General features: G+C 41.3%; 1 protein-coding gene across 1 annotated transcript; it reads left to right on the forward strand.

Annotated features, from left to right (window-relative positions):
- The first annotated feature begins 2,518 nt into the window (after window positions 1-2,518).
- Window positions 2,519-3,094, forward strand: LOC138885928 (uncharacterized). The gene has a single exon (XM_070166932.1). It carries the CDS (start codon window positions 2,519-2,521, stop codon window positions 3,092-3,094), a length of 576 nt encoding a protein of 191 aa, XP_070023033.1.
- Window positions 3,095-15,152: the final 12,058 nt, after the last annotated feature.

Below are 15,152 nucleotides of genomic sequence, written 5' to 3' on the forward strand. Positions count from 1 at the left end.
ATGATATTATAAGGCGAGGACGAGAGTAAACACACGAAGGATAAGGCCGTGCCATCTTTATTGTATTGTTTTATTTAATTCCCGGATTAGTGATTTACTTATTTACAATGTTGTTCATTTCGGAATAATATTATTTGGTCATTTCATACTTGTCGTTCTTATGATATTCCCCTTTCGCATGCCCCCCAGTTAATATTTTAATTGTTCTACTTGTTATTTTATTGCTTCATATATATATATATATATAGGAATTTACATAGGTGTTTTGTTATAGCCTATCTCATCAAGGTTAGGCTCGACACTTACGGAGTACATTGGGTTGGTTGTACTCATGTTACATTTCTGTACTTCTTGTGCAGATACTGGTTCTGGTCCTAGCAGCGTCTAGAGGTATTCTACTCGGACTCAGCTACATTCGCAGGCTTGAGGTATAGCTGCGCGAGGTCTACATCCCTCAAATCCCTTTCTTTATCTATTGTACTGTTTATCTAGTCTCAAATAGCTGTATTTGCTTCAGACCTTATGTGTAGTACTCTAGTTGCTCATGCATTCAAAACTCCGGATTCTGGGAGATGTTTAGATATTATCATTAGTATTCTATTGTTCCATTTCAGACAATTTCAAATTATTTTTTTAATGTTTTATTTTAAATGTAAAAATTGGCTAAGAAATCTAGCTAATGTTGGCTTGCCTAGCAAGTAAAATATTAGGCGTTATCACGGTCTCGAAGGTGGGATTCTGGGCAATGACAAGTTGCTATTAGAGAACTAGGTTGCTTAGGGCTCAGAGTCATGAACAAGCTTAGTAGAGTTTGGAGGATCGGTATGGAGACGTCTATACTTATCTCCTAGAGGCTATAGAGCTTTCGGAAAATTTCACTTATTATTTCTCTATCGCGCGGTTTAATTCAATTATTGATGTTTGAATTATTTCATTCTTGTTTTCTCATAGATGGTAAGAACTCGCACAACATCTACAGCCGGAAAGGAGCTGGAGCCTCTATTGCAACCACTACCAGAGGTAGGAGCGGAGCTGAGATAGGGGAGACAGAGGTAGAGCTCAGCCTAGATAATGTGAAGCAAGTCCAGACCACACCAGTCAGACCCGCTGAGGTCCGGAGGGATTTATAGCCAATCCCGTACTTCAGGATGCTCTAGTCCACTTAGTTGGTCTTATGGAGAGCGTGGCCCAAACTAGAGCATTACCAGTGGCACTTACTGTCTCTTAGGTCAGGGGACGAGCAAAGACTCCCACTACTCACACTTCGAAGTAGATGACTCCCATATATCAAACTCCAGCAGTTCCGCTAGTTGGGGTAGTTCAGCCTATTATTGCTACACAGACCGGGGAGAGGCCCACGATATCTTCTGAGGGATTGATGAGGTTGGATAAGTTCACAAAGCTCTTCCATATTCATTTCAGTGGTGAATCTTTTGAGGACCCACAAGATTATTTGGAATATTGCCACGAGGTGTTGCGCAACATCGGTATTATTGAGACTAATAGGGTTGACTTTGCAATGTTCCAGATGATCGCTATTCTACCAATATGTGGTGGCTGGATTTTGAGCGGGTAGGCCAGCAGGTTCACCACCCCTCACATGGGATTAGTTTTCTCAGCGATTTCTGGAGACATTTATTCCTTTCACTTTGAGAGGGGAGTAGCGCATATAGTTATCCTACTCCCTACTGAGAGGGGGAGAGTGAGTAGATTCATTGATGGACTTACTTTCGACATCAGGCTACCTATGGACAAGGAGACTGGAGATGATATTTCCTTCTAAAGGGGCGTAGAGAGTTCTAGAAGGATCGAGATGATTTGTAGTAAGGGTAGAGAGACGGTGTCTGAGAAAAGGCCTCGTCATTTCAGTGGTTCCTCATCCGGAGGTAGAGGTTCTTTAAGTAGAGGCCACCCTCCTAGGCCGATTCAATCAGCTCTCCAAGCATCCCACGATGCTTAAGGAAGTCGTGGTTTATATGGGAATAATTTGGAGCATCCAACCTACAGTCCAACTTTAGCTCCCATCCGTGCATCACCGGGTAAGAGCTATCACAATGAGTATTGGGGGTCGTCAGGGTCAGTTTTAGCTTCAGCAGCCATAACAGCCTAGGGCTTGCTATACATGTGGATATCTAAGGCATGTTGCTAGATTTTTCCCTAGGTCACAGGACGACATGCCACAATAGAATTCTTGTGCCATGATTCTGGCACCGATTTCTCCACTGCCCGCTCAACCAGCTAGAGGCATAGGTCAGGCTGCTAGAGGTGGAGTTTAGCTGTCTAGAGTTGGTGGTCAGGTCATTAGAGGTGTATTCCAACCAGTTAGAGGTCCCCCGAGGGGCGAAGGTTAGAGTGGTGTTGCTCAACCCCGTTTTTATGCATTCCCAGCCAGACTCGAGGTAAATTCATCTGATGCCATCATCACAGGTAATTGTTTTGTTTGCTATAGAGATGCCTCAATTCAATTTTATCCGGGATCTACTTATTCATACGTGTCATCCTATTTTTCTTCATAGTTATGCCTTGTGATTCTTTGAGTGCTCATGTCTATGTGTCCACACCTGTGGGAGATCTTCTAGTTATAGATCGTGTCTATCGCTCATGTGTGGTCTCCATAGGGAGCTATGAGACTAGTGTAGACCTTTTGCTTCTTGACATGGTAGACTTTGATGTTATATTGGGTATGGATTGGCTGTCACCTTATTATGCTATTTTGGATTATCACGCCAAGACAGTGACATTAGCCATGTGGGGGTTGCCTCAATTAGAGTGGAGAGAGACTCCTGGCCATTCTACTAGCAGGGTTATTTCTTATGTGAAGGGTCGGTGTATGGTCAAGAAGGGTTGTCTAGCATATTTGGCCTATATCCGTGATTTTAGTGCGCAGGTTCCTTCCATGAATTCAGTGCCAATTGTGCGCGAGTTTCTAGATATGTTTCCTACAGATTTGTCGGGGATGCCACCCGACAAAGATATCAACTTCTGTATTGACTTGACTCTGGGAGCTCAGCCTATTTCTAATCCACCATATTGTATAGACCCAGTTGAGTTTAAGGAATTGAAGGAGAAATTGCAGGATTTGCTTGACAAATGATTTATTAGACCTAGTGTCTCACCTTGGGGTGCACCAGTGTTGTTTGTGAAAAAGAATGATGGAATGATGAGGATGTGTACTGACTATCGGTAGTTGAACAAAGTCATTATTAAGAACAAATATTCTTTGTCGAGGATTGATGACTTATTTGATCAGCTTCAGGGTGCTAAAGTATTTTTGAAGATTTATTAGAGATCTGTCTACTATCAGTTGAAGATTAGGGCTTCAGATGTCCCTAAAACAGCTTTTTGGACTCGGTACGGTCACTATGAGTTCCTAGTGATGCCATTTGGCTTGATAAATTCCCAACAACATTTATGGATTTGATGAACTAGGGGTTCAAATCCTACTTGGATTCTTTTGTGATCATTTTCATTGATGATATCCTGGTTTACTCTCGCAGTCGAGAGGAGCACAAGTAGCATCTTCAGGTTGTACTTCACACCTTGAGGGATAGTCATCTATATGCTAAGTTTTCAAAGTGTGAGTTCTGGTTGGACTCGGTTGCCTTTTTGGGCTATGTGGTATCTTCCGAGGGCATTAAGGTGGATCCTAAGAAGATTGAGGCAATTCACAACTAGCCTAGACCCACTTCATCTATAGAGATTTAGAGCTTCTTGTGTTTGGCAAGTTATTATCGCCGCCTCATGGAGAGGTTTTCATCTATCTTAGTCCCAATGACTAAGTTGGCCCAAGAGGGTGCTTTACTCAAATGGTATAACGAGTGTGGGTTGAGCATTTAGAAGCTTAAGACTACTTTGACTATAGCCCCAGTATTGGTGTTGCCTACAGGTTTAGGATCTTACACCGTATATTGCAATACATCGAGTATTAGGCTTAGTGTAGTATTGATACAGGATGGCAGGGTGATTGCTTACGCGTCTCGGCAGTTGAAAGTTTCATAAGAAGAATTACCTTGTTCATGAATTAGAGTTGGCAGCCATTGTTCACGCGCTAAAGATTTGGAGGCACTATTTGTATGGCGTTCATTGTGAGGTGAATACCGACCATCGGAGTCTCTAGCACCTGTTCAAGTAGAAAGATCTTAATTTGTGGCAAAGAATATGGTTAGAGTTGTTAAAAACTATGATATCACCATATTGTATCATTCGGGAAAATCCATTATGGTGGCTGATGCATTGAGTTGAATAACGGAGAGTATGGGCAGTTTGACATATTTACTAGTATCAGAAAGGCCACTAGCCATGGTTGTTTAGGCTTTAGCCAACTGGTTTGTGAGATTAGATGTTTCATATCCCAATCGTATTCTAGCTTGTATGGTGGCACAATCTTTGTTATTGGAGCGTATTAAGGCTTGCCAATTTGATGATCCTCACTTGTTGGTATTGAAGGATACAATGAAGCAGGATGGTTCCAAGGATGTTGTGATTGGTGATGATGGTGTTATGGGGTTTCAAGGCCGGATTTTTGTTCCAAATGTTGATGGGTTGAGAGAATTGATTCTTGAGGAGGTGCACAATTCATGCTATTCTATTAACCCAGGTGTCACAAAGATGTACCGTGACTTGAAACAATACTATTGGTGGTGGAGAATGAAGAAAGACATCATTGCTTATGTATCTTAGTTCTTGAATTGTCAACAAGTGAAGTATGAACATCAAAAACTGGGTGGACTGACTCAAAGATTAGAGATACTAGAGTGGTAGTGGGAGCGCATCACTATGGATTTCGTGGTAGGCTAGCCACAAACCTTGAAGAAGTATGATGCAGTCTAGGTTATTGTGGATCGGTTGACTAAGCCACACTTTATTCTGGTGGCAGCCACCTATTCTTCAGAGAGGTTAGCTCAGATTTACATTCAAGGATTATTCTCCTACACAACGTGCCCATTCCATCATTTTTGACTGGGCACGCTATTCACATCGCATTTTTGGAGAGCCATGTAGCGTGAGTTGGGCACGCGGGTTGAGCCGAGCACAATATTTCATCCTCAAATGGATGTAGAGTTCGAGCGCACCATTTAGATCTTGGTGGACATGTTGCGTGATTGTCTTATGGATTTCGGAGGTTCATAGGACCAGTTCTTTCCTCTTGCAGAGTTCGCCTACAACAACAACAACTACCAATCGATTATTCAAATGATGCCATATTAGGCCTTATATTGGAGGCGATGTCGTTTGTCGATTGGTTGGTTTAAGCCCAAAGAGGCTAGGTTGTTGGGCACTGATTTGGTTCGTGATGATATGAAGAAGGTTAAGTTGATTCAGGATCGACTTCGTACAACTCAGTCTAGGCAGAAGATTTATGCGGATTGGAAGGTTCGGGATGTCACTTATATGGTGGGAGAGAGGGTTTTATTCAGATTTTGGCCTATGTAAGGCATGAATCGGTTTGGGAAGAAGCGCAAGTTTAGCCCTAGGTATATTGGGCCATTTGAGATTTTATAGAGTGTTGGGGAGGTTGCCTACAAGCTTGCATTGCCTCTTAGCCTAACTGCAGTACATCCTGTATTCCATGTTTCCATGCTTCAGAAGTATCATGAGGACAAGTCGCACGTTTTGGACTTTAGCACGATTCAACTTGACGAGAATTTAGCATACGAGGAGGATCCGGTAGCTATTCTAGCCTCGCAAGTCCGATAGTTCTAAGAGATTTCCTTCAGTGAAAGTGCAATGGAGGAGTCAGTCGATTGAGGCAGCTATATGGGAGTCCGAATTTGATATGCAGATTATATTACCCACATCATTTCACCAGTCCAAGTACTTTTCTACGTCCGTTCGAGGATGAACGTTTCTTTTAGAAGTGGAGAATATAATGACTGATAGGTCATTTTGAATACTGGCCTATATTTTCATGTTTCGAGACCTTTATTAGCTCTGTTTGATGTTTCTCGATTTTCATGCATAGCCCGAGTCTTTTTTCAAAAGGTTTTTACGTAAATATTTGAAGAAAATATAATTTTTGGCTTTAAAAACAACTTGAATTGACTACAATCAACATTTTGTGTAAACGACCTTGAATCAATATTTTAACGATCCTAGTGAGTCTGTATCGTAATTTTGGATTTGGGCGTATGCCCGGAATTTAATTCGGAGGTCCCTAGGTTAATTTAACTTGTTTTATAGAAAGCTAATAACTTGAAGGTCTAAAGGTTTTCTAGGTTTGACCGTAGGTTGACTTTATGGCTACCGGATTCGAATTTTGATTTTGGGAATTGGTATGGGTCCATTTTGCTATTTGAAATTTTGATGCAAAATTTGGTGCAAATCAGAGTTGGTTTGATAGGATTCAGACGCTCGATTGTAATTTTAAAAGTTCTTGAGTTTTCTTCAAAATTTCATATATTTTGATTTCTGATTTGTAGTTCTAGGTATTCTGGTATTTTGATCGCATGCGTAAGTTAGTATAATGTTCTTACATTTATGTGCATTTAATTTGGAGCCTGAGGGGCTTGGGTGAATTTTGGATAGGCCACAGACTATTTTAAACTTAGAAGTTGATGGTTTAGGCTATTTTATGATGTCTGGTGTTTTGTGCTTCATGATCGCGAAGCTACTCTCGCGATCGTGAAGCAGAAATTGGTTTGGGGCAGAAATTCTTCTTCGTAAATGGGGGAAAATGGTCGCGAACGCGAAGTAGTGGGGGGTTTACCCTTCGTGAATGCGACCGTCCTCTCGCGAACACGATGGGTGGTGAGATCTGGGGGCAGGCATTGGAATCCTTCTACGTGAATGCGACACACTGGTCATGAACGCGGAGGCCAGACTGAGGATCTTTTTGCGAACATGATGGCCAGTTGGCCAGTGTTCTTCTCGAACGCATTAGGTGCTTCGCGTTCACGAAGAGCATCTGATGCCCAGGTATTAAAACATTCCCAAAAATCGAGATTTCACCATTTTTCGCCTATGAAATGCACGAAGGGTGTTGTCGTGCCTTATTTGCATATGTTGTAATCTATTGAGAAGTTGTAAGGATTAAAGCACAAAGGGCAATGTCGTGCATTTAATTGCGTATCATTATTATCATATAATTTATGGTTGAGAGTAAAAGCATGAAGGGTGATGCCGTGCTATTTTGTTTACGATATTATATGATAAGGATGAGAGTAAAAGCATTAAAGATATTATCGTGCTATCTCTATTACATTGCCTTATTTAATTCCGGAATTGGTGATTTACTTGGTTAAAATTTTGCCCATTTCAGGAAGATATTATTTGGTGATTTCATACATGTCGTTCTTATGATATTCCTTTTTCTCATGTCCCCAATTAATAGTTTAATTGTTCTACTTATTATTTTGTTGCTTATATGTACATGATTTTACGTAGGTGTCTTGTCATAGCCTCGTTACTACCTCATCGAGATTATGCTCGATACTTACTGAGTACATTGGGTCGGTTATACTTATGATATACTTTTGCACTTCTTGTGCAGATATTGGTGTTGATCCTAGCGGCGTCTAGAGGTGTTATGCTCGGACTTGCTTGAGGTATAGCTGCATGGAGTCTGCCACTCTAAAGTCTTCTTCTTTATCTATTCTTCTGTTTATCTAGTCTCAAATAGTTGTATTTGCTTCAGACCTATTGTGTAGTACTCTAGTTGTTCATGTATTCGTGACTCCGGATTCTGGAAGATGTTTAGATATCGTCATTGGTATTTTATTGTTCCATTTCAGAAAATTTCAGTTATTTCTATTAATGTTTTATTTTGAATTGTTAAAATTGATTAAGAAATCTAGCTAATGTTGACTTGCCTAGCAAGTGAAATATTAGGCGTCATCACGGTCCCGATGGTGGGATTCGGATCGTGACAATGTAAAGTCTTTAAATTTCTATTATATTTAGCTTTGAATATTTTTATCAATTGTCTTACTTAGTTACTTCATAGCTTGAAATTATATCAAATAAATTGCTAGTCTTTTATATTTACTAAAGTATTTTGCTACAAATTTCTTAATATTTCATAATTTTTTACTTAGCTTCTTTATAAATTATTAAGTTTAAGTTTATTGAAAAACTAGTCATTGTCAACTTTAAAGATATTGTTAATTTAAAAACTTATTATAATCTTAAGTGCTTTAATATTTAAATTAATAAAAATCTTTTAAAAAATCCCACTAAGGGCCTGCGATCTGTTCCGCCCCGTCCATTTAGTTAGTGGAACAATCAGGCCTAATGGGTCATCTCATTTATTCTGGTTCAGATAGAGCCCAGTCTCTCTTATCCGTTTAAGTTTTTGCCCCGCCTGGTCCGCTGAAATCGTCCCATCCTGCTAAAATTGTTCCGTCCCATCCCGTCTCGTCCCATCCCGTCCTGATGGACATCCTTAAGAAAAATAGAAAGAGGTTAACTTGCAGAGTTTGAAACAAGTTATATTCATTTATATGATTATAAATCAAATCATTAAGGGTGAATGAGAATTTTAAAGAAAAATTATTTTTAAATATATAATGTGCCATTATTTTTTGGGATAGACTAACGAAGCAATTATTTCACATAAATTAAAGTTAATGAGTAAATCATATTAAGCGTAAAGCTGGAAGTATGAGGCACCAGGTAATTCAAATGCATTCAAGAATACATTCTTAGGAAGTTGGAACTTTTGATCCTAGTGTAATTTTACTTTGTAGCAATACTAGAAGTTACTCAGATGTGCTAAAGTTTCAGTAATAGACTTGGAAATGATATTATTTTGCTATTATCTTGGAATTAGAAAAATATAACGACCCGACCGATCATTTTGAGAATTTACGCCCCGATTCCATATTAACTACTTTTCTGTGCCTTTTCCTGCTATTGTGATTTGCCGGGATGGTGCATCTTGAGTTTGGGAGTGTTTTGGGACACTTACTCCCTAAATGTGAGTTTAAGTCTTAGAATTTGGGCCGTAGTCAGAGCAGTATGAAGAAGGCTCCGGAATGGAATTTCGTCAATTGCGTTAGCTCCGTTGGGTGATTTTGGGATTAGGGGTGTCACACCTCCTTTTTACCTACACCTCCGGGAAGGGAGTATAAGAGAGTTTTTTTCAACTTAAAGTGACAATCGAAACGAGATTTATTTGTTTAAGAATTAGAGTCACCACTTGGGATAATTTATGGTGTCCCAAGTCACTAGTTTTAAATCCTGAATCGAGGAAAGATAAACTCTGTATTACAGTCCGCGAACACAGAAATCCGGGTAAGGAATTCTGTTAACCCGGAAAAAGGTGTTAGGCATTCCCAAGTTCTGTAGTTCTAGCACGGTCTCTCAATTGTTATTCTTGGCCTATTATCTGATTTTAATACGTGTTTTAGCCTATGGTATATTTTAATTTGTTAACCGCTTTTAATCATTTTTAAGAAAGATTCAACATTATTTAAAACACGCCTTGAACCACGCCACATGAAATGCACTCGCGGTCCACGACATATTTTATTTAACGTTGTTGAGAATTAGATCACATGAAATGCACACCCGAGTTTAGGAAGGAGAAATATTAAAATAACGTGCTGATCGCAGCGGACTCAACCTAAGGAAGAGTGGACGCTAATACTTTTACCCAATAGCGGTATCGGGGTCAATTTTCCACAGGGAGCTTCAATTTGGAGTTGAGTGTTTGTATGACCTAGAACTATGTTTTAGCTCCTAATTGATCTTCTAACATTTTTGGTTTTCTTTTGATTATCAACTACAATTTATCAACTACAAGTTTAAAGCTAAGTTAGGCTAAGATATAGATTCTAAGTTGTATGCAATATAGAGAAAGGCACTAGGGTCATGGCATGTACCTAGGTGGTCAACTAACGGGTAAAGATTCCTAATGCAAGAATGATGAATATGGGACTTATGCTATAACCGTTGCACTTTTGTACCCACTCTCACACCTCTCGGTAGAGAGAGTGATTTTGTCCAATTGCCTCTCTCGAGACCAATTGGGTAGGCCAATTTGCCCAAGCAACTTATGGTTCAAGTTGGGTAATTACTCTCTCGAGGTTTAACCCGTTAATTGGGACTACCATTCTCATGGTGTCCATCCCAATTCCTTGTTGGAATTAATCTTGGGGTCATAGACTCTCTTTCTCAAGAAGAGTCAAAACTCACTAAGCTAGACTTAGTGTTTGCAACCACCAAATCTTAATGAAAACATAAGATTAATCCAAATAACAAATACCCAACATCATTCATGCACTAAACAATCACACCCATTAATTACCCACACTAGGGTTGAGCCACAACCCTAGCTAATGGGTTTAGCTAGCCATAATAGAAACAGAAATTGAAGAAATAGTAGATGAAATTGACATAATAATTAACTACAATGTTAATCTACTCAAATCCACGTTAATACTAGAAGAAATTGCCCAAAATGGACTAAAACTATGAAGTCTCGAGTTCAGCTGCTATCTGATAAAAAACCAAAACTGAAAAAAACTCCACCTAAAAAGTAAAATGTTCTATTTATACTACACAGGAAAAACCGGACAAAAATACCCCTAAGGGTCTGGCGCGGACTGCGCACAAATGACGCGCGGCCGCGTAGGGGTTTGGGTCTTCATATCTTGCTTCTGACACTTGGGGACGCGGATCGCGCAAATGCGACGCGCGGCCGCGTAGGGCGTTTCCACGTGGACCGCACTGATTAGGTGTGCGGCCGCGTAGGCTTTTCCCTTGAATGACCGAGTCTTTGACACTCTTGGGCGCGGACCGCGTGGAAAGGAGCGCGGACCGCGCATCTTGACTTGAAAATTGCATGGTCTCTGAACTATCCTGCGTGGCCGCGTGGCAAAGCAGTGCGGACCGCGCAGGTTGACTTGGAAATTGCCCAGCCTCTGAACTCTCTTGTGCGGCCGCGTGGCAAATCAGTGCGGACCGCATAGGTCATTTTGTTCCCCACTTCAGTTGTCTTTTGACACTTGGCATATTTCACTCCTTTTTGAGCCGATCTTTGGTATTTGTCATCTTGTCGCTCAAACCTGCAATCAAGCGCAACTTGTAAGCATTTTGGGACTAATTTATGGCAGTTAATGCACAAATCTTAGGTAAGAATGGGTATAAAATATGTAGAAATCACAGTTATCAACTCTCCCAAACTTAAACTTTTGCTTGTCCTCAAGCAAATAAAATGAGACATATCCCTCAATGGAAAACACCCAAGTAATTCCTGTTTATCCTAAAGTAACCTCAACAAGCATCAATTGGGACTAACAATTGCCCTCAATGCGAATGCATCATTAACACATTTAAACTTTGAAAACTTGTGGATCAAGTGTGACATAAGAGCATCAAGAGTTGACACATTTCATTAAGGAACCTTCTCAATTTCTTTGGTCATTGTGGAACCCAAACTCACACATCCTCGACTTTCCCTAAGTGGACCTCATCTTTTTAGAGTATTTGCACACAAATCGAGGTGAATGGACTTCTCTCTCATCTCTCACAAAGAAAAGGCCCTAAGTCCGACTCTAAGTACCATATGCTTGCCCCTTATGTAAGTATCTACTAATGTAGGCTTCTCTCAACTCAAGATCATATAGGGCTTTTGAGGAGTCATTGTGAAAGCTTTGGGTAAAGGTAGGACATGTTTTTGTTCAAATGGGTTTAATCTTCCCTTAAACGCTTCTTTTGATTTATTTTGGCACACTTTCTTAACTCAATTGAGTAATTCACTTCTTTCAAGGGGTTAGAGAGACACATTGTCACTCTTTCTTTTGCAATTCAAACATTTTTTCCTTTTTACCACTTTTCCACACCTTTTTCACTTTTTTGTTGTCCTTGGATTCCCTTTTTGGTTCTTATTCATTTTGGTCTTTCTTTTTGTCTTTTTCTCTTTTTCATTGCCTTCCTTTTATTTTGCATTTGCGCCTTTTTACCACATTGATGCCTTTCTTATCTATCCCCCCCAAACATAGACATTTGTCATTTACTCAAGGGAAGATTTGGGTTCCAAGAGAGGGCCTCATTAAGAACGGATATAGGCTTGTAGCTTGGTTTATGAAAGAAAAAGGTTTAAGGCTCAAAAGGGGTGAACTAGAGATTATTTCATTGGTAGGTCATGGAAATTGTTCAAGTTTTGCATTTTGGATCAAGGAGAGCCTATAATCACGTCTCAAGTCAAGTTCCACCTATGATTTCGCCTCAACAAACCTTCAGGGAAAGTTCTAGACCATCGGCTCGGTACTTGGGCTCACGAGTCGAATTCTCACTACACACACTCAAGGATTGCCAAAGACGGAGTCGAGGGCCCACAACGACCTTAGATATGATTCAAGCGCACAATGGACCAAAATGACCACATGATGATTGTTTGGTCAACACAAGAGTCTCAAGGCCACAACTTTCACCATCCTAAACACAACATAATGTCTTTGACCATAGGATCAAAGACAAATGTGCTAGGCCCAAGTGAAGCTTTGCCTGAGGTACCCTTAACTACAAAAACTTGAAAATCAAAAAGAAAAATCACAAACGGACTCAAACCCTTAACAAGGTTGTCACGCCATCTATCATTGGGAAGAGCCACCCGGTTCGCACAACACTCTACCCTTGGAAAGAACCGTGGCATTAAGAAAAACAAGGGCTTATTGCAAACGCCAAAACAAAACAAAAAGGCTACGAGCCTGACTTTGCAACTAAAACGAAATATTTTAACGAAAAATAGAAAACCAAAATGAAAAACGAATGAAAATGTACAAAAGGGGAGTAAAATATACAACCAGGGGGAATGAATATATACATAGAGTTTAAGAGCATCTAGAATGAACAGTTATATACAAGCCATCTACAACTACGAATGTGCTGAAAGTAAAAGAATATATACAGTAATCCAACAGTCAATCAAAATAGTAGGGCCACACCCCCACGAATAAAAGCTAGCATTGTCCCCAATGCTAACTATCAAAATAAGCACCAAAATGAAAGAAAGGATATAGAAAGTCCCCTCAAGCCTCATCCGTCACCCTGTGCTGGTCAGTGGCTCCTAAGTCCTCTGTACTGGCGGGGACCTCAGATTGGTCCCCGGCCTGCTGCTGCTGTGCTGCTGGGATAGGTGTCTGCTCAAGAACTGGCTCATCAACTGGTGGGGCAGTGGAGTGACTCTCCTGAACCGGTGCTACCTCAATCACAACTCCCTTAGTTCTAGGGAGTTTCCTCTTCTTTCTCGGCCTCTGCTCCTCATCCTGTGCTTGTGCTACTGCTGGCTCTACAGCTAGATCCCCAAATAGTAGGTCAATTAGCAACTGATCCGCCATGAGCTTGTCTACGTCCACTCTCAACTGTGTCACTGACTCCTTGGAAGCCTTCTGCTTCCTTAGCTTCTTGTGCTCCCGAGCCAATTTCTCCAATGCTTTGCTATGTGCCCCAACCGCCTTAGTCAAGGCATCCTGAGTCACCATCATCTTTTCCTGGTTGGCCAGGATCTTCTTCAGTGCATCCTCAATGGAGGAAGGAATCTCAACAGTAACTGGTGCTCCCTGTGCCTGTACAACAGTGGTCAATGTAGACAACTTGGAGTCGCAGTTGACATCCAGTTGTTCAAACTGGCAAGGGAATGGGTGAGCTGGTTTACGGTGAACCGGTGAGTCCTTGATAAAGGGACTACCAGGTCAGCTGCAATAGAAGGACCAGCTGCTGACGACGGACCTGGAGGCAATGCCTCATCAGTAGCAGGAATGGTGGAAGGCTCACTGGGCTGCTCAATGACCGCTGGATCCTCAGACTGGCCAGGTGCTGTGGAAGTGGATGCCACATTCTTCTTGCCGCTCTTCGGGTTGTCTGGACCCAACTGACTATACCATGAGTACGGGGCCACCGGAGGTACCTTGACATCATATTTCTTTTTCTTCACTTTCAATTCTCTGAAGTACAAAGAGAGTGTGTTTGGGAAGGGGTAGTTTGTTTGGGTCTCATTACCAACTGTAGAAATCACTCTCGACATAATATTACCCACATTCAGAGGGAAACTCGCCATGATAGATTCTACCAAGACAGCACGAGGAAGGGGAATGGAGTGATCATGTGTAGACGGGTCAAGTCGACTACACACGAAAGTCAACCACCCTTTGGCTTCAAAGTTCAGGGTGTTCCTAAAGATCTTTTCTTGTGCTTTCAACTAGACTAGGACTGTACCCGAGGCTGCCAAGTACTCGGCCAACCAAGGACAAACCTCCTCTTTCATTGCTAGCTTTTCTAAATATTGTGATTCATCCTCTTCTTCGAACCCCAGGAATTCATTCAATGATTTTCCATCAAACACAACTGTCTTGTCCCTCACTTTAGTTGCTTTTGAGTCCCGAACTACATGGTGAACATTGCTGTAGAACTCCTTCACCATATGCTCATTCGCCATCTCAACACGTTCTTTGAAGAAGCTCCAACCCTCTCTAGTACAGAATTGTGCTTGCACATGAGGGTTGAGAGGGACAAGATCAGCATCTATGAACTTCCTCTCCGGAATCAGTTTCCTTTTAGGCTACCACTCCCGGAATCTGTGGAAAGCAACCTCACTAACAAACCTATCTTCCCATGCCTTCGGTTTTCTAGTACGCTCTATCCCCCCGACCTGTGGCTCACCTCCCTCAGCATACCCTCCACTCTCCCCTGATAATGAAGTTGTGGGAGATGTGGAGTATTGCTTTTCTTCTCTTGCTACGGACTCATCAGACAAGTCCGAGATGACATTAACCGGCTTCTTGGAGGAGGCTACATTACCATGATCCGGGGAAATGGAATCATGGAGCTGAAATAAAGTGGACATGTGGGTGGGGGCAAACTCTGAGGAAATGCTCCGTGAAGGTGCATACTTACTCCCTGTGGAATGAGATGCAGCTCTATCAGCTTCCCGGATTATATTCCGGGTTTTCTTTATCAATTCCCTAGTTTTTGGAGTGAGTTTCACAATCCTCTTGCTTTTCCCCCCTCGGGAGGAACCACCTCTCCCGGGTTGTTTTTCTTTGCCCGCTCGTTTTTAAACCATTGTCTGCAAGGAATACATGTCTAACATTGTTAGTAGAAGCACATAAGGTGAAGTAGACAGTTCAGTTGAATGCAAAAAATGCAGACACAGTGACACAGACAGAGGGGCACGGACCGCACCAAAAGGCACGCGGTCCGCGCAGTATACT

This window comes from Nicotiana sylvestris, chromosome 2, assembly GCF_000393655.2.
Source record: "Nicotiana sylvestris chromosome 2, ASM39365v2, whole genome shotgun sequence".
NCBI lineage: Eukaryota > Viridiplantae > Streptophyta > Magnoliopsida > Solanales > Solanaceae > Nicotiana > Nicotiana sylvestris.